General features: G+C 40.3%; 1 protein-coding gene across 6 annotated transcripts in view; it reads left to right on the forward strand.

Annotated features, from left to right (window-relative positions):
* Window positions 1-27,392, forward strand: part of NFATC1 (nuclear factor of activated T cells 1) — a 135,572-nt gene that overhangs the window by 21,597 nt on the left and 86,583 nt on the right. For all 6 annotated transcript variants that reach the window (XM_072152383.1, XM_072152379.1, XM_072152382.1 and 3 more), the window contains exons 3-4: window positions 11,918-12,077; window positions 23,095-23,297. In XM_072152383.1, coding sequence (XP_072008484.1) covers window positions 11,918-12,077; window positions 23,095-23,297 — 363 coding nt within the window. The remainder of the gene's footprint in view (window positions 1-11,917; window positions 12,078-23,094; window positions 23,298-27,392) is intronic.

Here is a 27,392-nt window from a genome sequence, read left to right on the forward strand (position 1 = left end):
ACACAGCTACATACATGCATCTCCCCCAGCAACACAGCTACATACAGCCGCCTCGCCCCCAGTAACATAGCTACATACAGCCGCCTCCTCCCCAGTAACACAGCTACATACATGCATCTCCCCCAGTAACACAGCTACATACAGCCGCCTGGCCCCCAGTAACACAGCTACAAACAGCCGCCTTATCCCCAGTAACACAGCTACATACAGCCACCTCGCCCCCAGTAACATAGCTACATACAGCCGCCTCCTCCCCAGTAACACAGCTACATACATGCATCTCCCCCAGTAACACAGCTACATACAGCCGCCTCGCCCCCAGTAACACAGCTACAAACAGCCGCCTTATCCCCAGTAACACAGCTACAAACAGCCGCCTCATCCCCAGTAACACCGCTACATACAGCCGCCTCATCCCCAGTAACACCGCTACACACAACCGCCTCATCCCCAGTAACACAGCTACATACAGCCGCCTCCCCCCAGTAACATAGCTACATACAGCCCCCTCACCCCCAGTAACACTTCTACATAAAGCCACCTCATCCCCAGTAACACAGCTACATACAGCCGCCTCATCCCCAGTAACACTTCTACATACAGCCGCCTCACCCCCAGTAACACTTCTACATACAGCCGCCTCATCCCCAGTAACACAGCTACATACAGCCACCTCATCCCCAGTAACACAACTACATACAGCCGCCTGGCCCCCAGTAACACAGCTACATACAACTGCCTCGCCCCAGTAACACATCTACACACAGCCGCCTCGCCCCCAGTAACACAGCTACATACAGCCGCCTCGCCCCCAGTAACACAGCTATATACAGCCGCCTCCCCCCCAGTAACACAGCTATATACAGCCGCCTCCCCCCCAGTAACACAGCTACATACAACTGCCTCGCCCCAGTAACACATCTACACACAGCCGCCTCCTCCCCAGTAACACAGCTACATACAGCCGCCTCGCCCCCAGTAACACCGCTACATACAGCCGCCTCGCCCCCAGTAACACAGCTACATACAGCCGCCTCGCCCCCAGTAACAGAGCTACATACAGCCGCCTCGCCCCCAGTAACAGAGCTACATACAGCCGCCTCGCCCCCAGTAACAGAGCTACATACAGCCTCCTCGCCCCCAGTAACACAGCTACATACAGCCGCCTCGCCCCCAGTAACACAGCTACATACAGCCGCCTCGCTCCCAGTAACACAGCTACATACAGCCACCTTGTCCCCAATAACACATGTTTATATCCACCTTCACACATTTATGTACCCATATACATTTATACACTAATATGCTATATTCACACTACCGTTGCCCGCCCGTACCGGGCAACGGCAGTGCACGGGAAGAGGAGGAGGAGGTGAGCGCAGCTCACCCCCGCCCCTCTCCATAGGAAGTTATGGCGCACGGCGCCGTACTACGGGTAAAGATAGGACAGGTCCTATCTTTTTCCCGGGTACGGAGCGGTACGGTGCCGCACGTGTGCTGCACCGTACCGCTCCCGTAGGGCGCCGTGCGCCCATTGCCGTCTATGGAGGACCTATATCGGCCGTATATGCGTCCTCCATATGGTACAGAGATACACAAACTCATAAAGTATATACACACATACAGTATATATACATCACACATACGGCATACACATTATATACAATAAATGTATATATATTTACACATACAGTATACACTGACCATATATACACATACATGCAGTATAAAAATACCATATACACACATGCTGCATATACATACAGAATATACACACATACAGCAAATACAGACACATTCAGTATATACAGCATTTTCACACACATACGGGAAATACACACACAAATTCATTATACAGAGCATATACATACATACCACATACAGCGCATATAAACATAAATTATATATACATATATATATATATATATATATTTAAATGTGCACATATATAGGCTTATACAAATATATGCATGTATAAATACAGTATATACATATATAGACAGTAGATGCATATATACACAGTATACACAGATATAGACAGTAGATTCATATATACACAGTATATACAGATATAGACAGTAGATGCATATATACACATATACACAGTATATACAGTAGATGCATATATATACATATACACAGTATATACAGATATAGACAGCAGATGCATATATACACACATATACACAGTATATACACACAGTATATATACTGTATATGCATATATACATCATATATACACATATACACAGTATATACACTGTATATGCATATATACATCATATATACACATATACACAGTATATACACTGTATATGCATATATACACACAGATAAATACATATGTAATGTATACTTACCCTTTTAGGGTGACCAGTCGTCGTGGGTATTCGGTGGGGTGCTTGTTCGGCGTGCGGGTCAGTTGGCTGCTGGTTCGGAGGGGGGGGGGTGTACGGACGGGGGGAGGGTCGGAGGACCGCTGCTTGTTCCATGGGGGGGGGGACAGGACGGCTGCTGGTTCGGGAAGGGGGGGGGGCGCGGCAACGGAGGACGGCGGCTAGTTCCGTCGAGGGGGGTGGGGAGTGGGATGAGCGCAGGATGGCTGTTCGCGCGTGGGGGGGGGGGCGCGGGGTTGGCTGGGAGCGGAGCGGGCGGGGAGCGGAGGAAGGCTGCTCATTTCAGCGGGCGGGCGGGGAGCCGAGGAAGGCTGCTCATTCCAGCGGGTGGGGGGGGCGTGGCCGACGTGAGCAGAGGACAGCTGTTTGTTCGGGCGGGTGCTGGGAGCGGAGGACAGCTGCTTGTCCGGGGGAGGGGGGGCTTGCGGAGGACGGCTGCTTGCTCTGGTAGGGGAGGAGGGAGCGCGACCAGGATTGCGAGCGGGCGGGAAGGTCTGGCCATGCAGCAGGTAGGCGGGAACATGTGCCGGGCGGCGGCCATGCAGCGGGGAGGCGGTCAGCGGTGCCGGCGTCTGGCGGACGGCTCAGGGAGGTGGCGGCTGAGGAGTCAAGGCCCAGAGGGGGCGCGATCTGGTGGGGGCCCCCTGGGGGGGGCAAGATGGTGGGGGCCCCGGGGCTCTAGCCCCGGGAGCCCTGCCTATAATCCGGCCCTGGACTGACACTGGTAAGAGCTGGCAGATCTGAAGTGCAGTGGTGGCCTTGATTATGCCCTGAAGCTGGAACCAGAAGGGGCTCTGTTAAACACCCACCTGAGCCTCTTAGGCCCGTTCCACACTTGCGAGTGTGATGTGATGAACTCGCATCACACTCGCAACGCATGCTGCCGGGAATGCACGGCCGGAACGCTGCACAGCGGGAGTGAACTCAGCATATCAGTTCACTCCCGCGGTGCAGCGTTCGGGCTGTGCGTTCCCGGCAGCATGCGCTGCGAGTGTGGTGCAAGTTCATCGCATCACACTCGCAAGTGTGGAACGGGCCTCAGGGAAGGAAGGAGGCCATGAATAACAAATATTAGATTACCAAAGTAAGTGTCCCTGGTTGTGACATTTTAAACTTACTTTTGATATTCTACTTCCTTATAAGCACCAAGTTAAAGAAACTTTAAAACAAATTCATCTGTGATTTATATTTATTCTGTATTTCTTATGACTCTCTTGTTATATAACTATTTTACCAGTGAACTAGTCCCTGCGATATACGGTTGCATCTATTAACTGTACAGCATACAACATATGTTGCACTATTTATTAACTGAAAGCTTTGATATCCTACTGCAGGACAGATGGATATAAAACTACATGGCCATTAAGTATACTCTGAATAAAGTCATTTTCCTTTGTCACAGATGTTAGGTCTGCCGAGGTAGACAGTGTTGAAAGTTACCATTTAATCAAGGCGGGAGCTGCAGATCATGAAACACATGATATATGAGGAACATATGAAAAAGATAAAGACGTTGAATTCTTGAGTCAGAATAAGGGCATATACATTCCATGTCTCCAAAAAAATAATGTATCAAATTTAAGACAGGTTATTATCCTAGAAGCTCCCATTAGAATTGAAGTTTTTTTGGCTCCAAAACTTACATTGCTCCCTATGTGGATATTGTCTGCATATTTCCTTTTCAGTCTCTGAAATACATACATTTTTTATCTAGGTATAGCTGAGTCAACTTTATGCACTAAGCACTAAAATATATACTGTCTGCCAGGCTCCCTAGGCAGGGAAGGGGTTAAATAATGAAATGATACTGACTCTAAAGCAGAAGTTTGTTGTACGGGTGAATATTTATTATGCATAATGCAATATATCAACTTTTTCTTAAGTGTGAAATATTTACATTTTAAAAATTGATCTTACTGCACGCCACATGTGGCCTATGTGACTCATACAAACAAGCGTCATAAGATCTTATCTACACATTAATATTTCTGATGCATAAATGTTTTTTCACAATTCAAAAAGATTTAAGTTGATATTTTTTGTCTAGTGTAGCATATTGTTTTGGATTGTCTATATATATATATATATATATATATATATATATATATATATATATATATAATATATATATATTATGTATGATTGTTGCATAATGAAGGGGTGCACATCAGTGAGCTTCTTTTGTCAAACCTTCTTCTGTTCCTGGGGTCAGGGAGTAAGAGTTCTCCTTTGCCAATTAAGGCCACCCTGAAGTTGTATGGAGACTTGTAGCCATTGATGCCATTGATGCTCCACTAGGGAATTTTGGGAAAGATGCAAATAAGTTTTCCTGGATGGGACGAGGAAAACCACGCCTTTTTTGCTACAAGTCATGTCATTAGGCTTACTGAAAGTTATTGCTTGATGGTAAAGGTGATGCCTTACAAGGTAGCAAAAGAGGCATGGTTTCCATATACCCACCTGGAAAACTTATTTGCATAAAAATTTCTGCTCATAGCATTATTGTAAAAATCTGCTTTGTTTCTAGGAAACATAAACCCAAGAAAGCAGGGAGCTCAACCATGCAGTCAAACTCCCACCACCACCACCATACGGCCGCTCTGTACTGATCTACCACGTCTACTACTGTGGCACACTGAAGGACAGTGGTTTCATTGCAGAGCAGTCATCCTTGAATGCTTCAGAAACAGAACCTACTAAATCACTGCCTGAAGCTGCAATCTGACTACATTGAAAAATAAAAATAGGTTAACTAAAAAACTAAACACCTTAAAGGGGAGTTACTTAATTTATTACTTTTCATGACATCCTTTCCATATTTTATATTCAAATTTAGTAAGAAAACCATTTGAAAACACCAAATTGTTCCAAATTAGAGGAGCCAGGAGAATCATTACTTAAAGGAAATCAATTACTGACAAAACCTTGGAAAAAACCTAGATAAATCTAGATGAAAAACCTAGAAAGTCTCACCTACACTCCTCTTCATGTTGATCCCGGAGCTGTCTGTTGCTAGTCTTGATACGCTGAGATCGCCTAGACAAGATGTCCGACGCTCCTGGCTGCTAATTATGCACGCTCTCGCCAACTCCCACTTCCATGTTGGGAGAGAGAGGTGACTTCAGTCGAGAGCCGTAAATTCAAGCCTCTCGTGTGACGTCTCCTTGCTCTCCCATGCGCCCAGCATGTTAAAGGGAGGTGCGAGGGCATGCATAATTAACAGCCAGGAGCGCCGGACATCTTATCCCCGCGCTCCGTGCTGCTATAAGTTTTTTTTCTAGGTGATCTCGGCATTTCAAGACTAGCGACGGACAGCGCCGGGATCAAAATGAAGAGGAGCAGAGGTGAGTATTAATAGGTTTTTTTATGTTTGGTCAGTGGTTGATTTCCTTTGAAAGAAATCTACCATCAATATCCATCATGATAAACCAGGGGCACTTTGTCATAGATCCAGGCACTGTGACTGTGGTAATCCTATATTTGTTATCCATGACCTCCTTGCTTTTAAAATCAACATTTAAAATTATGCTAATGAGTCTGAAGGATTCTGGGGGTGTTACCGGAGCCCCCCATGCTGTAGCGTTACAGGCTGTTCTTGCAACCTTGCTCTAATCTCTGGCACTCCTCCCTCCGCTGTGCCAAATGTAATCTCACTGAAGAATTTTCAGCACATGTTGGGAGGCGGAAGTGCTCCTTGCACACTGTAAAAGCATGTGAATTTGCAGCAGTGAGGGGTTCCAGTAACACTCTCCCAGAGCAACTCAGTCGCCTTAGCATATTTTTGAAGTTGATTTTTGAATGAGGAAGGCCATGAATAACAAATACTGTATATACTCGAGTATAAGCCGACCCGAGTATAAGCCGAGACCCCTAATTTTACTACCAAAAACTGGAAAAACCTATTGACTCGAGTATAAGACGAGGGTGTAGTATACAGCCAGCCAGCCCCCTGTAGTATACAGCCAGCCTGCCCCCTGTGGTATACAGCCAGCCTGCCCCTGTAGTATACAGCCAGCCTGCCCCCATGTAGTATACAGCCAGCCTGCCCCCATGTAGTATACAGCCAGCCTGCCCCCATGTAGTATACAGCCAGCCTGCCCCCATGTAGTATACAGCCAGCCTGCCCCCATGTAGTATACAGCCAGCCTGCCCCATGTAGTATACAGCCAGCCTGCCCCCATGTAGTATACAGCCTGCCCCCATGTAGTATACAATCTGCCCCCATGTAGTATACAGCCAGCCTGCCCCCATGTAGTATACAGCCAGCCTGCCCCATGTAGTATATAGCCAGCCTGCTCCATGTAGTATACAGCCAGCCTGCCCCAAGTAGTATACAGCCTGCCCCCATGTAGTATACAATCTGCCCCCATGTAGTATACAATCTGCCCCCATGTAGTATACAGCCTGCCCCCATGTAGTATACAGCCTGCCCCCATGTAGTATACAGCCTGCCCCAAGTAGTATACAGGCAGCCCCCAGTATGCCAAGCGATTAAAAAAAAAAAACGTAATACTTACCCTCCGACGATACTCACCTTTGATGCTCGGCGGCTCCCGGTCCTCGGCGGTGGCTCCCGGTCCTTGGCGGCGGCTCCCGGTCCTCGCGGTCGCTCCTCTCTTCTTTCTTCACTGCCGGCTCCACTCCTCTCTTCTTTCTTTACTGGCGGGTCCCGGTCTCTTTGCATACTTCACTAGCCGGCAATCGCGTCCATGCGATATGCTGGCGGGCGCACACTATGATGCGGCAGTGTCGCCACCGATGACGTCATCAGCGGCGACATCGCCGCATCATAGTGCGTGCCCGTCGGCAGATCGCATGGACGCAACTGCCGGCTAATGAAGTAAGCAAAGAGACTGGGACCCGCCAGTGAAGAAAGAAGAGAGGAGCAGAGCCGCCACCAAGAATCAGGAGCTGCCGCCGAGGATCCGGACACCGGAGGGTGAGTATTAATTTTTTTTTTTTTTTTAGTTAACTCGTGTATAAGCCGAGGTGAGGTTTTTCTGCACATTTTTTGTGCTGAAAATCTCGGCTTATACACGAGTATGTACAGTATAATAACATATATAAGAAGATTAGCATAGTCACAATGCCTGGATCTATGAGTAGGTGTACCTGGTTTATCATGCTTGATTTTGATGGTAGATTTCCTTTAAGATGCCCCCATCCTGAGCTCTGTTGCACCTAGAAACATGCTTCTGGTATCATATTAAAGATCTTTAGCTCTTTGAAGCTCAATTTCACGTGACTTTCAGGAAACAATTTAACATAAAAGAGGGAATTCTAGAAATAATCCATATACTACCTAATGGGAATGGTAGATAAGTGGGGTAAAAGATGGTGACAATAAATGCTGGATCATAATAGCTGATAAGTTTGGAAAGGGGATGCCGGAAATTAAGCCCAGCCAGTAAACATACAGAATTTTACATCACATAACAGCACACATGTTAAATAAACAAGAAATAACAATCTGTTATCAGTTGCATATTATTAGATAACATATGTAAACTTCCTTATGTAGTTCAGCAAAAATGCAGCACAAGTCCACATTTTTATGACTTTACTTGTGTATGTATGAGATAATGTAGTAAAACTGAAAAAAGTACAGATAATGTATAAAGACAAATTATTAGCCTGTGAAAAGCCCCTCTATGCTGTGAGCACAGAGTACGTCACTAGCAACTCAAGGATTTGTAACTCACTTTAGACATGATGATATGGAGCAGCTGCACTTATGTTCACTTTTGAGAAGCATATTGGAGGTGAACATCTAGATCTGCACATTGATCCAATAGAAAAACACTAATATAGTTAAGGGGTTTCCTGAGATTACAATATAGAGATTGTTAGGAGAGTATCTTATTGGTAGGTCTGATTCTTGGTGCAAATCAACAGTTTGTAGGGGCTTTTCCATTGCCTCATACACTCCCATGCTGTTTACGTAGCAGTGACTGTTCAGGGTTTATTAGCTTTGTCCCATTTGCCCAGCACAGTTTTTTGGTCTGTGGCTTTGGTCCATCCCAATGGTCAGGTCAATAGGTTCCATTGAATTTAGAATGGCAATTCCAGTTCTCTTTAGCAGTTAGCAGGATCATTTTCCCACTTAAAGGTCGAAATCCTTATGGTATTGGCTCGTAGAATGATGGCCTTACAGGATAGTTTCATCCTGTTCTGGGAGAAAGGACAGGAGGGGGAGGAAACACACAATATAATTAACACAAAACAAAACCTTTTTTATTTATACTGTAAATAAAGATCCTCGGATACACGGGCAGATTTACTGATATTGCAAACCATGGAAATACGGTACTGGAGGCTCCATACTTTGGTGGGATGCAGCCAAATCTCCCAGACCAGTTGTTAAACAATCTTAGAGCTCAACATTTGAAGAAAAAATGTGAATTTGGGGGTCCCTAGATTTAACATTATTTTGGGCCCAAGAAATGCCCAAACCACCCCTACTTTCACATGTTAAATTTTAAAACAATATTTATGTCTAACCCTTTACCCATTCATACCTGTGGATAATTTCTTTGCTGTAAAAGAAGCGGTAGCACTAAGACCGTACCCATGCTTGTATGTCTTTTGCAGAATAGGAAACATGTATTCCATCTCATGTGAATCATGTCAGACTTGTTTTGCTCGGCATACTGTTGATAATTACTTCACACATTAATATGTGAGATATTGTTTTACAGTCATATTACTTAAAATGTTCACATTTTTGGGAGAATTATTTTTTTATAAAGTTGACATCTGGTCATTGAAGCAAACCATATATATATAGTGATATGTCCACTGTAAAAAACTATATGGCTTGAAGATGCAGTAATTCAAGCCATACGTCTTGATAATGGACATAATAGTATGGAGACAGGTCTGGTGCACTACTAGTCCAAACGGCACAGAAATCACATGTGATTGACAACATTTTCCAGTAAATATTAAGACCCCCCCCCCCCCCCCCCCCGAAGTGAAGAAAGAGAATAGGGCCATTCAAGAATATATAAAAATGAACAAGATTTTTTTTCTTTAGTCCATGATCCCAGGGAAAAAAATACAAGAATTGCTAGTAGATATAGAAGATTTTGTGTATGTATAACCTCAACATAAATGTGCTTGTCAACATGCACGGAAGTCATTACAGTAGTCATACACACAAAGGAAATTTCAACTTGTAGATCTTCATCACAAAAACTTTTTTGCCCATGGGTGTGAGGATGATATATCCCTTCCTATTATATTAGGTAAGCCTTCCACAGGACAGGCACCTGCTGCTGCCATAGGAAGGCTGTGTGACACATTACTGGCCTGGTGCCCTGAGATATTGACCATATCTTAAAATGAAAATTCTTTGGGGCTCCACTGCTGCCTGTAATATGTCTCCTTGTAGTACAAAGTGAGGGAACGTTGGCCTATGAGGACAAGAAGCGAGTGTGACTGATGCTGAGTTTATATGATTTCAAACAGGCCTCAGCTTACATATTGTAAATACACATGTATATATAAGTATTTATAGACATACATATATACATAGATAAATCTATGTAAATAGTTGGATATATTTAGTAACTGCCTTTGGCAAGTTTTCTTAAGACTCATGACAGGCAGGATCAGTTTCACACCCATACCCATAGTACATTAGGGACTGTCCCCTTTTTTTATTCTGACTTGAACATTTGCAGAACTATTTTGCTTGACAGACAGGATGCTTCAGATCTTTCACATATTTGTTTTCTAGGAAAATTCAAGCAGTGATGAGCTTCAATGAGATGGGCTTTATGTAGATTTTAATCTCACAGGTTTCCACTGTTTGGTCACAATATGTTTCCTGCTTTCATGCAATATGTTTCCATCTGACCTCAGTAACTTTTGCCGAAGGCCAATATAATATAGAAATGTGAGCTATTTTGTTAATCTCACTTTTTAGCTAAACTTCCTTCCACAGTAAAAGTCCATCAACATACTTGTTTGTAGCATTAGTTGAAATAGATCTGCCACGTCACTAGGGTCAAACACTACGCAATGGAGCCACCTCTCTATTTTGTTTTAATAAAGGGCTGTGTGACCCTTCTTCCTCTGGGTGCACTTTCATTTTCTCATGTATTTATACATGAGAAAATGAGTATGACTAGTTCGGAAGCCAAAAATACATTGTTTTTAAAGAGAACAGTATAAGAAGAAGAATATTATATTGTTTAAAGAATAATAAATGACTGTATAGAAAAGGTATTAGCTGGACCATGTCTGTGTTATGCTCTGAGCAACTTTCTATGCACACTGCCTATAAAGGGGCTTTTTGGGACCTGGATATAAAGGACCTATAATGTCTACTTAGGAAATATCAGATTATAGAGAGTTGGACAGCAAGTACTCCCAGGTCACAGGTCAGCTGTTTGAAGAGACTTCAGTGTTTGGGCAAGTGCTGCCATCTCTCTACTGCTTACCAAGCACAGTCCTATACATTGTACACCAAATGTGCTTAGTATTGCAGCTCAGCACCATTCAGCTTAATAGCCAGGCCATGTGACTGATGAATGTGATGTCTCGGGGCGCTTCATGCTGCTAGCCTGCTATACCAGTCCTTGGATCACCAATAAATTTTTATGTTTACTGTTGTATTTTAAAGCAGTGGTTCTCAATCTTTGCTATTTGTAACCCAGGGGTACATCCAACATCTTCAGTGGGTACCTGGCACTGAAAAAATGTAACCCAACACTGCCTCTGAATGCCCTCAATATGGCCAATATAAACCTATATGGCTGTTTTCTGTTGGCATACTGTATGTTATTTAATGCTTCCCTTGCATGAATTAAATAGATTAACATTCGTGAGTGCCAAGTGTGCGCCAGTCACAGTTGCTCCTATAAAACTGTGTGCTAGCCACAGATACTCAGTTAACAGTATGTGCCAACCACAGTTACCCCCTTATAAGTGTATGCCAGCCACAGGTAACAAATTTCATGGCAGGCACAGTTTATCACATAATAGTACATGCCAGAAAATGCTAAATGCTTTGGGGCAACTCAGTTGGAAATTTTGGTTTTGGCTTGAAAGGGTTGAGGAATACTGTTTTAAAGGATGTTGCAGTTAATATGCTGGCAATGCACTATGTATAACCAGATGGAGAAATCCTTCCTGTTAATATAGTATTTCTCCATCCGGTGCTTGCTTATTTATTAATACTCTCACTTTGAAGACAAATGGAAGCAGTTAGATTCCTTGAAAGGGAAACAATGTACACATAATTTCCACTGACTTAAGGAGACTGGTAGCAAGTGTAAGCGCAGTGTCCATTCATCTTCATGAAGGGGAAAGAGGTTTGGCCTTATCATGGGCTTGTAAATTGCTTATGGCATGGCATTAGACCTATTGATGACATTTTTAATGTAAGATGGTGAAGGATAGACTGCTAATCATGGTCTCTAAAGTAATAGTGCCAAATTCCTGTGGTGTGGGATAATACACTTTGTGTTAATATTTAATAGCTGTTAAATAGCAGTTCTTTTCCATTCCAGCCCCTCTTTGCCTGCCCTTGATTGGCATCTGCCGTCGCAGTCAGGACCTTATGAACTCCGCATTGAAGTGCAGCCCAAATCTCATCACAGAGCTCATTATGAGACGGAAGGAAGCCGTGGGGCGGTGAAGGCATCTACTGGTGGACATCCCATTGTGCAGGTAACCATGTGATAGGAGGCATTGTTTATCTTGGCTTTTCATCAGAAATGTTCATTACAATCCACAGTAATGTGTATAGAACATTCTTTCCAAGAAGCATTAGAAATTCATACATTATGCAGCAGTTTCTGACAAGAGCTTCTCCAATATTGGGGATTTTTATGTAATTTTTGGTCAAAATTCTTTTTTAACTTTCTATTGCTATTTTATAGTTTAGTTTTTTTTTATCTCAAAATTAATTTACATTGAAACAAATACATCAATGCTCAACAGTGGCGTAACCCAAGTGCAAAGTCTGTGCCAGGCCTCTGACTCTAATGTATGGTTTATAGTACTAGTCTTTTCATATACTCAAGTAACAATTTATGGGCCCCCTGAGTCTCTTGGGCTCAGTTGCGACTGTACCTCCTGCACCCCATCAAGCTACGACCCTGATGCTCAAGTACAAGGTAGAAGTTAGTTTTTAGACATAAGAAACAATTGACATTGAATTACAAACATGTCAGTTCTCAAATACAACAACATAAGGGCTATTTATGCAAGAGAATAATTGTGTCTTCCTGATCCCCCACTCCAAAAAAAAATAGTCATAAAAATCTTAAAATATTTTGATATCTAATTTTAATAAGCCAAAACAAAATTGGGGAACACGTTTCCATTAAGGGGACCCTCATCAAGTATAAAGTATTAAATGACGGATATTTTCTCTGAGCACAGGGAAACATTCTTGAAGAAAATAAAAGGTGGGTTATTTCATATATAAAATTCTGGGAGCCATATCTTGAGAATGGGTGGATGCAAACAAAAGATAATTCTTTTTTTTTTTTGTCAAAATCTTTACTGGTTGTATATATTTTTTCAAATGGAATTTTTTTGCTCATACTCACTTGCTATTTTGCTAAGGTTATCCTGTAATATGATGTATCTGTTACTATAGACTAAATATTGTGTAATAAGAGTAAGCTTCCACCACCCATTAATCCATCATCATTATTACTTACTTTTTATTAAAAACAAGTTGAATGTATCAGATACACTACACCTACAAAATAAATCCTTTTTTTTTCCTGCGTGGGCTGGAAACACAAATTGCATTGAACACATTCTTTGAGGTTTGAACGTGAAGAACAGGAAATGTTTTGAGTCAGAATCTGTTAAGTCTATATCTCAAAATATGTTTCTGTCCAAACAAAGATGAGAGAAATTACAGGTTGGCAGTGTGTTTAGCATAAATGTAATATATTCATTTCTGAAATGTAGACAAGCCAAAATTACACAATCGTAAGAGCATTGGCCAAGACCTCGACACCACATTGTGCTGACAGCATGTAGATGATGCACTTATGCTTCTTATGGATTAAGTGGAAAAGGAGAAGTAGATGTAAATGTCTTATTTGATTAGCGTATATAATAAGACAATGATGAAAAATGAAAGTCTATGTGAAGAATGTCTTGCAGAAATGATGAGCAGCTCTTGCAACGCACTAGGTTTCTAATGCCAGAGACCTGTTTTTGAATTAAAGGAGATAGTACTAGAAAAATGAACGCATCTCCCCCTAAATAATACAAATTCCCTGTATCAGATGTATTAGCTTCATGCATGATGTCTTCTACAGTCAAGAAATCAACCAGGACAGCAAAATGAGCTTTACACAACTACTGCTCTGTCTTATACCATAATTATAGTTCAGGGTCAAGGCGAAAGTTTAATTACAACTCATTTAAAACAAGTAGAATATTTTTGTAGCTGGAGGTAGAGGAGGAAGTGGAGGTAGAGCTGGAGAAGTAGACTGCAAGGAAACCATCCAAATTAGTGTCAGTTCCTCCATGTTTTCATTATCCATTACCTACAATTTATGTACGGGTTATGCACAAATTGCTGGCTCTGTACCCCACCCATGTTTCCTTGGCATTCACGCCTGCACACGTTAAATGAAAAAGCCTGTGTCTATTGTCCATGTGTTTCCAAAATGTATCTGAGGTGCAAAAAAAGACATTAACACACATCTGTGAGCCAGGATGCAATTATGATATGTAATGAAGCCAGGCAAACATACCACAAAGCAGACATTTTATAGCTCTATCATAAGCGGCTGGCACTTTTTACCAGCAGCTCCACACAGGTTATTGCAATATGCACATGGCCAGTCCCTGCCAAATAATACATTCACACATATTCAACGTGAAAAAGATTACATTCACGTCAATGATTTCATCAGCTGCAGGCAGTAAGTTCGATTGTTGGGTTCAGGCCAGTTGTCTTTCTGTTTTTTAACCTCACGTTTATTTTTTTTTTGTACATACATTAACACATTGGATATTCCAGGTGGTAGAGCACTTCAGTTTCATTGTCATTCAGATGGGGCCCTGCTGCATGGTGTGAAGTTCTTTAGAGTCAATTATAACCTGTCTGGAACTAAAAACTTTTATTAATGCAACACATAGAAGTTGCTGCGAGAGCAAATAGTTTCTTACTATTATGTATACTAAGACATAAGGATGTCAGACATTGGGGCACTTGTACCTTCTAGTCAGATGTGTCTTAAGAGTTTTGCCTTTTTAAAACATCTGACTTAAGGTCTTTAGTGATTTTTTTTTGCAACAATTTGAAAAATAGTTGCAAAAAAGTTGCAAACAGCTTTCCTTTTGTCAGGCTGCAGGTATGGATTTGTAACGTTTTTTTATTGCAACTTCTTGCAACATAAACTTCTGGGATGAGGTAAGTGATAAATGAGGGAACACTGCAGAAAACTAGACAATACCAAACTTTAAAGGTAGGTTGTCTTAAACCTACCAGAATTATATATTTTTTGTTCATGGGGTTTTCTTTTACATTTCATAAAATGAATTTCTGTTAAAACCACCTACAATAAAACAGGTAAACTCATATGAGGTTTTGCAACCATGTTTATAAAAAAAAATAGTTCAAACATAGTTTGCCAGTTGAAGTGGCTGTCCAACCAGTATTTTTAATTTCATCTGTTTGGATTCATACATTCCATCAGTTTATCTCCAATGAGACCTCTTTTACTTTGTTACTTTTCCATTGAGCCATTTTCATGTCTATAGGCTACAATACCAAAGAGATAGAACATGATCTCTGTTATTAATCCATTATTGCATAAACATGGAGGTGACATTACAGGATAGCGGAAGATAGAGGAAGCTGCTAAATTTCGTTTTCATAAATTTAACAAGAAAATGGCCATAGATTTGGCCTGTGTGCGCCAGGATGCTGCTAGCCCAAACTATAAAGTTTGTGCACAATTGGCACATTGGAAGTAGAATCATAAATAAACACAATAGTGTGGAAATTTGACACAATGGGGGTCATTTACTAAGGGCCCGATTTGCGTTTTCCCGACGTGTTACCCGAATATTTCCGATTTGCGCCGATCGTACCTGAATTGCCCCGGGATTTTGGCGCATGCGATCAGATTGTGGCGCATCGGCGCCGGCATGCGCGCAACGGAAATCGGGTGCGTGGCCGAACGAAAACCCGACGTGAATTTAAAAGGCTTGGCCACTTTAGAACAACTTGGGCACTGGGGCTGCAAAACAAACAAATATTGTAACTTGCAATCCAATGGAATTCTCCAACATTGTCCAAATCCTGCTGGGAGATCCGGCAGCCTCTTCTTCATCTTCTGTCTTCTTCTCCCTGTGCACGTCGGGGCTGGCCCCCATAGATAAGGAACAATTGACGTTCCTCCCGTCCTGGGTGCACTCCTGTAACACAGCCCGTCCTCTGCTGTGAGTGTCTGCAAGCACAGAGCTTCGGCCTCACAAAGGGGGCTGAAGAAACCAGAGGGACCAGGGTCCCCATAAAAAAGACTGGTGAGTACAACCCAAAAATAGGACTGAGGGGAATAAAATAAATATAATATAAATTTTTATTTAAATGTGGATAATATTTATTTTTTATGAGGAAGGTGGCCAACCCTTTTAATTATTGTAATTATGATTCCTTGTTCTTAACAAAGGACACTGATATGAACTCTAAAGTAGCCAGGTCTAAAATGATCAGTATACTTGGTGAACACTGAATTGTTTTATCGGACACTATTCTCAGACATTTAAGGCGTGCCTGATGTTAAATCTTATGCCTGAAAGTAATCTTACATTGGACATTACTGTGTTTTCTGCTAGTACGTGGTCTGTTAAGATAGAAGTCATCTGATTATATCCATTCTTTCACCACTTTGTTCTAGCTCATTTCTCAATATTTCAGATGTGCTTGATCTTCCAATGGCATTTTACAGGTAACATTATTTGGATAAACAATTCAGTGTAATACCAATTAGAGTTATGTTGATGGATGACTAAAGCCAACCACCTACTATGTTTTTTTTTTAATTGCAAGACTTAGTATAAATAAATGAAATAATAATATATATTCATAATTCATAATATACAGATGTCTTGCATTAAAAGTCAAAAGCCATCTTAGCTTCTGCTTGATAAAGAAGACTAAGCACCACCTCTGCTTTCAATATGCTCTTCTTGCAGTCGTGGTATAACCTCCTTCATGCAGACAGGCACCCTGACACATCATATATTCTGAAGAGGTGTGAACTATTTTTGTGTGAGCATGTAAAAAAACTGTGTATAATAAACCAAAGTGAACAAAGAACAGATGTCCTCAGCACAAAGGACACACCATTTTATCACTTAGTTCATTTATTTTTGTTACAAGTGAAAGGGATCCATATGAAAACCATACAAGTGAACACGTGCAGCTGACCTCTCGGATTTATACAGACGTGGAGAAGCCATGTTACTGTATAGTTTGGCTCAGCCAGCGACCAGACGCACCATTATTTTTAGCTTACCTGCCAAATGCTGGGTATACAACATGAGGCAAGTGATACATTTTTATAGGTCTGGCTGTAATAAACCATCTGGCCGCCATTCTTAATGTAGTATCCTGGCATGAAAGGCTGTTTGCTTCCACCTATAAGTAAAATCTGTTGGTGTTACAGTCAATTTTCAGTATTAATTACATTTCACAAATCAAACTGAGATATCTTAAAGTGTTCTCAATAAATAAAATCTTTGCTTTATTATGGGACATAATGCAGGGGATGTCCGGCTTGTTTTGTCCTAATGTTTTTTTCATGGTGTTTTAGTAATTTATTGCACCTGTATAAATGTCAGTAACTGAACCATTGAAGAACAACTGTCACTGCAAAGCATGTTTTCATGGATACATGATCTTTTTAGGTCCTACCACAGCATTTCTATGTATTTGTAGTAGGAATTGTCGTAGGCCAGTGTCCTTTGCAGTTCTCATAGGTTTTTGTGTTATGAATTACAGGCGGTCCCCTACTTAAGAACACCCGACTTACAGACAACCCCTAGTTACAAATGGACCTCTGGATGTTAGTAATTTACTGTACTTTAGCAATAAACAGCTATAACAGTTATCAAAAGTGCCTGCAATGAAGCTTTATTGTTAATCCTGGTTCTTATGACATTTTAAAAATCCAATTGTCACAAAGGCCAAAAAATTTTTGACTGGGGTTACAATTATAAAATGTGCAGTTCCAACTTGCATACAAATTGAACTTAAGAACAATCCTCGAGAACCTTGTACATAACCCGGGGACTGCCTGTATTGTTATTCAGAACTTACATATAGATGTCCTTTTTAGGGAATGGCATCCCTATAGTTAGTGAACAGTTAGTTCATTTGCAATAAGGGCAAATGCCCACAACAGAGAAAAATTTTGAACTTTTAATAGATCAGTGCACATGGATGTTATCTTAATGCTATAGTTTATGAGGATCTGTGAAAAACCAATGCCAGACTAAAGCAAATTGAACATGAAAAACGGTTTGTGTACAGTCTAATTATACAGTTAAGAAGACATCCCATATAATCACCTCTCCCCTTTGCATACAACTTGCATAATACCCCAAATAGTCTAAATAGTGAATTCAACTGAGATTGCAATTTCAATTTTTTTAGGAGAATTTTTCTCAGAAAATATACAACAAAATGTGTATTCACTTTTATGATTCATGTATGCAAGTTTAAACTAATTAAAGAAATCGATCACCAGGATGAAGGATTGTAAACCAAGCACACTTACATACTGGTGTATGCCCTCTTCGGCAAGATCCGCTTTTCTTTTAGCTTCTTCTACCCTGGCTAATTTGCATAATTTTAAATTGTAATTGGAAGTAAAAACAAGGACATAAGAGGCTAAAAGAAGAGCAGATCCTGCCAGAGGGGGCACATACCAGCAAGTAAATGTGCTTGGTTTACAGACCTTGATACTGGTGGTAATGTGCATTCAAGACACATACATTGGTGGCCAAAAGTATTGGCACCCCTGTAATTCTGTCAGATAATACTCATTTTTTTTCCAAAAAATGCAGTAAGGAATTCTTTGGTATTATTATCTTCAATTAATTTATCTTCAATGGAAAACCACAAAAAGAATTGTCAAAAAGCCAAACATAAAAACATTAAAAAAGGGGTGGACAAAAGTATTGGCACTGTTTGAAAAATCATGTGATGTTTCTCTAATTTGTGTAACTAACAGCACCTGTAACTTACCTGTGGCACCTAACAGGTGGGGGCAATAACTAAATCACACTTGCAGCCAGTTGAAATAAAAATAAAATTAAAGTTGACTCAACCTATGTCCTGTGTCCTTGTGTGTACCACATTGAGCATGGAGAAAAGAAAGAAGACCTAAGAACTGTCTGAGGACTTGAGAATCAAAATTGTAAGAAAGCATGAGCAATCTCACGGCTACAAGTACATCTCCAAAGACCTGAATGTTCCTGTGTCTACCATGCGCAGTGTCATCAAGAAGTGCCCATGGCACTGTGGATAACCCCTCTAGAAGTGGTCGGAAAAGAAAAATTGGGAGAATGTTCTCTGGTCCGATGAGACAAAAGTAGAGCTTTTTGGGAAAAGGCATCAACATAGAGTTTACAGGAAAAAAAGAGGCCTTCAAAGAAAAGAACACGTTCCCTACAGTCAAACATGGCTGAGGTTCCCTGATGTTTTGGGGTTGCTTTGCAGACTCTGGCACTGGACTGATTGACCGTGTGCATGGCATTATGAAGTCTGAAGTCTACCAACAAATTTTGCAGCATAATTTAGGGCCCAGTGTGAGAAAGCTGGGTCTCACTCAGAGGTCATGGGTCCTCCAGCAGGACAATGACCCAAAACACACTTCAAAAAGCACTAGAAAATGGTTTGAGACAGCACTGGAGACTTGTAAAGTGGCCAGCAATGAGTCAAGACCTGAATCCCCTAGAACACCAGTGGAGAGATCTCACAATGGCAGTTTGGAGAAGGCACCTTCAAATCTCAGAGAAGTGGAGCAGTTTACCAAAAAAGAATGGTCTAAAATTCCAGCAGAGAATTGTAAGAAACTCATTGATGGTTACCGGAAGCGGTTGTTCGCGGGTATTTTGTCTAAAGGTTGAGCTACCAAGCATTAGGCTGAGGGTGCCAATACTTTTGCCTGGCCCATTTTTGGAGTTTTGTGTAAAACCTCAATCAATGATTTGACTTTTTTTTCATTCTCTTTTGTGTTTTTTCATTGCAAGCTAAATAAATGAAGATCTTAATACCAACAAATTTGTGATTGCAATCATTTTATGGAAGAAATCAAGTATTATCTGACAGAATTGCAGGGGTGCCAATACTTTTGGCCACCACTGTATTAAAGATATCATAAATACAGTAGATAAGATTGGAAAAAGACTCAGGTCCATCAAGTCCAATTCATAAATCCTGCAGTGTTGATCACATATTTTTTTGTAAAGATCCTTTACCAACCTAATCTTTTCATTTTCATTGTTCCTCTATTCCTCAGATTACAGTTAAAAATGAGAAATATATAAAGAAATCTGCTTTATTTGTTCCAGTAGCTCAGTTGTGTCTCCCTACTCCTTCTCACAGTCTTATAACAGAAAGATAACTGGCTGGAGCAGGAGAAGGAGTTGTCTCTGGTTGTCTAGGTTAGGATCCTGTAGAAAATTATGCAAACTGGAGGAGAGGGAAAATGTATTTCTTATTTACTTTTATCATTCTTGTATTTGTTCTCAGTTCCAGTGGACACCTCTGTAATTATATATGTTAAAAAGCTCATAGGTGAATGGGGTACAAAACAAAGGGCTAAGGGCCAAGAGTCCGATAACCAACAAGATGACATACAAAATATTTTATGATCAGAACCCCCTTGTATGCTATTCTAATCCTGCATAGTAACAGAGTAAGAAACAAATCATTAAGTCTAATTCTACTCAGTGATTCAGTTAAGTAGTGTGCGCTCACTCTTGCGCGTTCTTTGGCTTGCCTCCCTGTTTTGCTACTTGTTTGGAAGCATGAATGATATCATTAATAATCTGGCAGCTAGAACTGCTGCTTGCCGCTAAGGCAGTATCATCATTCAAGCTGTTATCTTGTAGAACCTAAAAAAATACATATATATGTATCTGCATTCCAGAGAAAGGTTAATAGGGAAGATGGCCCATAATATCATACATGTGTCACGTCATGTTGTTTGCATTCCTTAATGCCTCTTTACTATAAAACATGCAATATAGGGCAGTTTCAAGCTGTTTGAACCTTCCACATGGCAAATGAGACAAATAGATCCTTTGTAGACACAGCAAGCAGAAAATGCCTTCTAATCTTTGTGTTTTCAAGCAAGCTGTTCTTTCTTCACGGGTAGAAAGAGAAGGAATGCTTTGAATAATATTCAGGATAAGAATATAATTATAATTCCACACATTTAGTTATTGAAAAGGAATAAGATCCTATCTACCAACACATTGTTGCCCATATCTATAGTATGGTACAGTGATGTAGATCAGAGAGGTGTGGAGCCACACAACCACTTTCTTATTGCTCATTAAGTATAATGTGATGCTAGACGACAGTCTATCAGGGACTTGAGAAGAAGACGAGCCATTGTTTTTGGGCAACGTGCCAGCCATAATTTCATTGGCTAGCACAGATCCCCATGTATTTCTATCGGTTCACACACGTGACCATGATTTTCACATTACAGTGTGTGAGCCGATTGCCCGAGCTGAAAAACTCGTAGCAGGTCCTGTTCTTGTATGCTACTGACTCTGGTAGTCTTTTTCCCTGTGAGTGGATATCACCCGCCAATAAGCACAAATTTGTAAGTTCACAAATCTTTTCTAAGATTACATTATGCTCTTCTGCTTGGAAACAGAAAAACAGTGATCAAATACTGATTGTTAATGATAGGCCTTCAGTTTACCATAACCATGACTCCAGTGCCATAGGTTAGCCATCACTGCACTAGGGGATCAAAGGGGATGTCCACTTTGATATTGTTTGTGTGATGAAAAGTTATACGATTTTCCAATATACCCTCTTAATGAGTACCTCACAGTTTTGTACCTCCATGGTCATGTGATGTCTTAAAGGTGTATGAGCTGTTAGAATCACAGAGAGTAATCATAGATTTGTGATACTAACGGCTTGTGCATCTGGGAGACATCACATGACCACGGACAGATTTCTATCCTCAGGAAGTAAACAATGAAGCTTCCTATAAAATAACAGCAAGTAGAGACCACGAAAACCATGAAGAATTAACACAGGAAGTATACAGTTTTGGAAAATTGTATAACTTTCACAAACCATATTATTTGCTGAAAGTAGACAACCCCTTTAAGAAAAACTAATTGTAATTTATACATTCAAAGTAAAAAGTGATTGAATAAAATGTGTGTAACACAGTCCCAGTTTGTATACTGTATAATGCTAGGTTCATCATTTGCTACAATGGTTTCTTATGGAATTAACTTGTTTTTGAGAAATACCCTGTTATGAAAACTAAAATAAAAAGCATAAATAAAATAGCATTGTACAATTCAATTATATCTCCTATAAAATGGAATATTTCAGTGTTTCATTTTGTAACATCTGTTGTGACAACAGTACCTGTTCACCTGCACATCCTCTTATGGGTGGAAAACGCCCTTCTATGGCAGAATAGGATTTTCCTTCAGGGAGACACAAATTAATCTCTTAGGAGAGCAAGACAACATCCTTTGCAGATATTCTGGTTGAGAGTGCAAATCCGCCCACTTATAGTCCCGTTTTCCACCACAAGACTGAAATATACTTCATAAATTGCCTCCCAGTCTCCTGTAACAATAACTAGGACACTAAAAATACTCAACTATACTGAAGGCTTTTTTTCCTTATTAATTAAGGTAGATAACTATATGTTTTGCTAAAGTGAGTGTTACCATTGGCATTTCTGAAGTTCTATATAAGGAGATGTTTAGCTGGTGGAATTTGTTTTGTTGTATAAAATAGGAATCGTTTTTGGATGGGTTTGGTGCTGGTTTTTGATGTTGATTTTGAACCTTCATTAATCGAAGGGATAGTGTCAGGTCTCTTTTAGAAAATAAAAAATTCTTCTTAGTATCTATATTGGAACTCAGCATCTCTCCCTTTGTCATAGCTTGTGAATGTTCTTTATACATGGCATGCCAGAAGATGCCTGATCGATATTATATTTTTGAGTGTTCCAAGAAAAATTACATTTTGGATTAATTTTGCTGTCCTTCGACCTGAGTTACATTTAGTATAGGAAATTATTATTTTTCTGAATTGAACTGGCAAATGTACATTTAAATTTTTTCAGCTTAGTATTAAAAGGTTTTGCTATTGCAAGAAAATGCTCATATTGAATATAACTTGCAGTTTGTAAAAAGTCAGATCTCTTTACTCCATGTCTGCCTCAATCACCTGAAATGTGAGCTCCCCCAGCCCTGGAGAGATGAAGAGTGTGTCTAAGACTGTTCTAAGAGCATGCAGCGGTTCATATAAAGATTAAATCTAACTCCACTGCCTCAGGTCACTGGAATAATGAGACATTTTTCTGACTTACACCTTTTTTATTACACCAATATTACTGGGCAAACTGATGGTCTAACACTCAGCACCTGTCCTGATTATATTTTATATTTTAATGCCTGCACCTTTTTGTTCTCTTGCCAGCTACACGGGTATTTAGAAAGCGAGCCCCTCACCATCCAGCTGTTCATCGGCACGGCAGATGATCGCCTGCTACGACCTCATGCCTTCTATCAAGTTCATCGCATCACTGGCAAGACCGTATCCACCACAAGCCATGAAACCATCATCTCCAACACCAAAGTTTTGGAAATTCCGCTGTTGCCTGAGAACAATATGAAAGCCATGTAAGCCTTGAGCCACCTGCTTGCCAGGTCTTTCTTGTAACTGCAACTTTTTGTTGGGCAGGCAATATGGAAATGCTTTGTTATGTAAATTTCAGGTTTTGCCCAGCTTTTCCAAATCAGCTCTTTTCATGTACCCTTTGAAGTACCTCTCCCCATTTTACCACCTTCATAAACCTAAAAAAAATGGACAACTGATTGCTTTTGCTTATAGTGTTTCACCCCATGTGCTTGTTGCTTTTTATAAATCCCATCTCAGTTACACAGCTGTAAATATCTACTTTGGCTGCAGTGTACAGTTTATAGCATAACACATATTGGATCTTGCATTTTGAAGTGCTCTGCTTTCTCAAGCAAGTGATTACTCTACACTTACAATTTTATTGTAAATGCCCTGCTTTTTAACTACAAAATAGTGATAAGAACCTATTTATAGTACACAGAGGTGCTCTAGCTAGTCTGATGCAACAATGTAGCAGTCTAAATGGGGAGAGTAATACATAAGCTAAAATTCAATCAGTTGCTCAAACGTACTAGAGCTATTGTGTTAGGACTGAGAGGGTGTGCACCAGCCTTGGGATACATTCACATGGACGTGTGTGGTACAAACAGGGAAAGATAGGACATGTTCTATCTTTTCCCAATGTATGGAGTGGTATGGTGCCACACGTGTGCAGCACCGTATCGCTCTGTGCGCCTATTGTTGTCTATGGGGACGTGTATACGTTCCATGTACAGTCGTGTGAATGCAGCCTTACTCTTTAGCGTGCAGGGCATGCCGGAATTACTAAGAAGTCCCGACCTCTTCGTAATTCAGAAACTGCACTTGTGTGGCGCAATTAAAATCCACACCTGATCCCTCTCATGTTGTGGTACTTTTTTTTTTATAAAAGTGACCGAAAAAGGTCAAAGATATATTTTTATATCTTTTATGCCAAAAAACTGTCACACAAGACATCAACCCCTTTGTGTTTGCCTAATAGATATTTGTTTTGTACTTTGAGGGCAAAAGTAGTATGCACTAAAATCCATCTCAGTTGGAAATTATCATTGAAAATTGCTTCTTAATTCAGATTTCAGTGTTTCAGATAGTAGCACTTTTCTTTATACTGCAGCTCTCCTAACTGCATCACAACTGCAGACCAAGCAAAAATGCTGCAGATGGAATCCCAATGGAAAACCTGCTGCAGTTTAGTAGTAAAGTGCTACAGGTGGTTCCGTCCAACAGACAAATCCCACATGGGAATGAGAACCTATGGCAGATGTTCCACTTTGCAGCATGTGGATTTTCATAGTGGATGGCGTAGAGTGTAATCCACTTTAGATCTGCAGTTCAGTCAGTGACCAACAGATATGGTTGGAAGTCTAGAATACAGCATGATAGAAAATACCATATATTGTAGCGGGGGTGGGGGGGTGGGGTTACATTTCAATTTCAACAATATCACATGTGATTTATTCCCAACTCCGCAATGCAATTCACAAATGTGTATTTATCTGTCTATTGATATTTTGCAAGTCTATAACACAGGATACGGAGTCCCATTTCATTGACTGCTTAACAGTTAAACCCATTTTAGTGATTCATTAATATCACTGAGGTCTAAGCATGCCAACTACTTCTCTAATTAATGACACATTCTCGTTTCATGCAGTTTGCACTGTACATTACATTATAGGTGGGCGATTCTGCCTCAAGCTAATTTTGCCATTGTCAAACCTAAAGTCAATGAAAATTGTTAAAAAACCATATACCTTAATACAATATAAATAATCGAAGAAAGCCATTGGAAAGGATATATTTACTATACTAAATATATACTAGTGAAGAGATCTACAGCTGGTATATTGTTCTATAAAAATCTAAGGAAGACATAGAAAGGGAATGTACTACAGAATCGAAATCTGAAGAGAGAAGCCTAAAAGAGATATATTGTGGAATCAAGTATGGCAAGAGCAAATTCTGAAACACCTTAAGTTAGACATTTACAGGGTATTATTGTGCTATATGGCGACATAGACAGGTTAACTATTACGATATCTAAGGCTAGAGGGAAATAGTGATACAGTGTCTATATTATGTCAAGGTAAGAACAACCATGGTGCATAAAAAAACAACATGGACAGAATGTTGAAATGTATCTACACAGCTTCTACTTTTAGACAGGTCCTGATGCATGCAGGAACATTTTAGGGTGGGCTTTTTAGACTGTTACTGTTAGTTTCCTATCTTAGGGTTCATTCATCTCGCCTCTAAGCCCTGATTTTCCGGTTTACTGTAAACAGGAAGGATCCTTGCAGAGGGAACAATGAAAAATTACAAAAGGTGAGGTTCATTTTGTTCGCTCTGCACAGATCCTAAACTGTTAAGAAAACAAAGGGCTCAAAAACATCTATTAAGGAGCCTGTAGTAGTGTTGTTAATTTAGGTTGACAATGGTTATTTGTAATTTAGATTTAGATTTTATATATATATTGAAATGAAAACAGTAAAAAGTAGGACATTTAAGCCCATATTCATACGTTAGCACTTAACACCATTTTTTTTATCATCACCTCTTGTTGGCTACATTCACACGGACGTATGAAAACGTCCGTATCCGTACGTTTTTTTTACGGGTTACATACGGCCACATTTATTTCAATTTATATTCAACCATTTATATTGCCATTTTTGACACTGTAGCGTACTGTACCGTATACTAGCTGTATAAAAATATAGAGCATGTCCTATTTTCTCCCGTATTTCAGTTCCGTATGCCCTAGAAGTCTACGGGTCACATACGTGCTGCATACGGATGAAAAACGTCACGTATATACGGGCTCATACAGGCTGTAAATACGGGACTGGAGAAATCATACGGTCGTGTGAATGTAGCCTAAGTTAAAGGGGTTGTCCGCTTTCAGCAAATATTTGATATTTTTATGTAAGGAAAAGTTATCCAATTTTCCAATATACTTTCTGTATCAATTCCTCACGGTTTTCTAGATCTCTGCTTTCTGTCCTTCTATAGAATGTTTACTTCCAATGAATAGAAATCTGTCCATGTGATGTGACAGACTTGCATGTGTATGCATCATTATTATCACTGAGAGTAATAGGAGCTGTGTGATAATAACGGCTCCTGCACCTCCATCACAGCAAATGGACAGATTTCTATCCACTGGAAGTAAAAATAGAAGCTTTCTATAGCGGAATAGCAAGCAGAGATCTAGAAAACCATGGTGAATTGATACAGAAAATTAGATAACTTTTCCTTACACAAACCATATCAAATATTTGCTAAGAGTGGACAACCCCTCTAAGTTCTGGAGAATTTATATACCTTGCCTTCTCTCTGTTATTCTTCTGCTTTGAAATTTGTGAATAAATTGACATCTGGGTGTAACCAGGTTGGGAGGGGGGGGGTTGTATGACACACACAACATGACACTACTAATGATAATTAAATTAGTATCAATATGTATGTTTGACAGGACTAACAGAGGAACAGCACAAAAAAGAGGTATTACCCAGAATCTTTTTTTAATGGGAAACAAAAGTCTCTAATAAAACAGAAAATTCAGAAGAACTGACAGGTCCGCTATAGAATATCTTGCTGACTGAATTTACCTGAAGTTCACAGGGACATGGGATTGCTGGTTTTTCCCATTCATATGTCTGCTACTGTTCACATAAACAAGTATGGTGAGGAGAACTAGATTGGAATAGATTGGTGGGACATGTAAAAATAAATAATTCAGCCTTTCCGGTTAATAATATACGTTTTAATTGAAAGAAATTTGACATGTGCCTTTCATCAGTGATAATATCAAATCCCTCTATGGAAAGCATAGCTCAATCTGGTTATAGTGAAACCCTCGAATGATTTAGAAGATAAGGTTTCATGTAACACTGATATATCCGGCTTTCTCTGTGTTATCCTCTCCTTTCAATTTCTACTGTGTGGCTGGGACATGGCTGTAGGTCTGGTGTAAATACATGTAGCTCTAGCTGTTGACAGGGTGTAATTCCCAACAAAGCAGATGTTTTACTTCTTGAACTGTGAAGTTGCAGTTAAAAGTTTTTCAGTATTTAAGAAAATTCTATTTTATAATT

The sequence above is a fragment of the Engystomops pustulosus genome, chromosome 5 (assembly GCF_040894005.1).
Source record: "Engystomops pustulosus chromosome 5, aEngPut4.maternal, whole genome shotgun sequence".
In the NCBI taxonomy this organism is placed as follows: domain Eukaryota; kingdom Metazoa; phylum Chordata; class Amphibia; order Anura; family Leptodactylidae; genus Engystomops; species Engystomops pustulosus.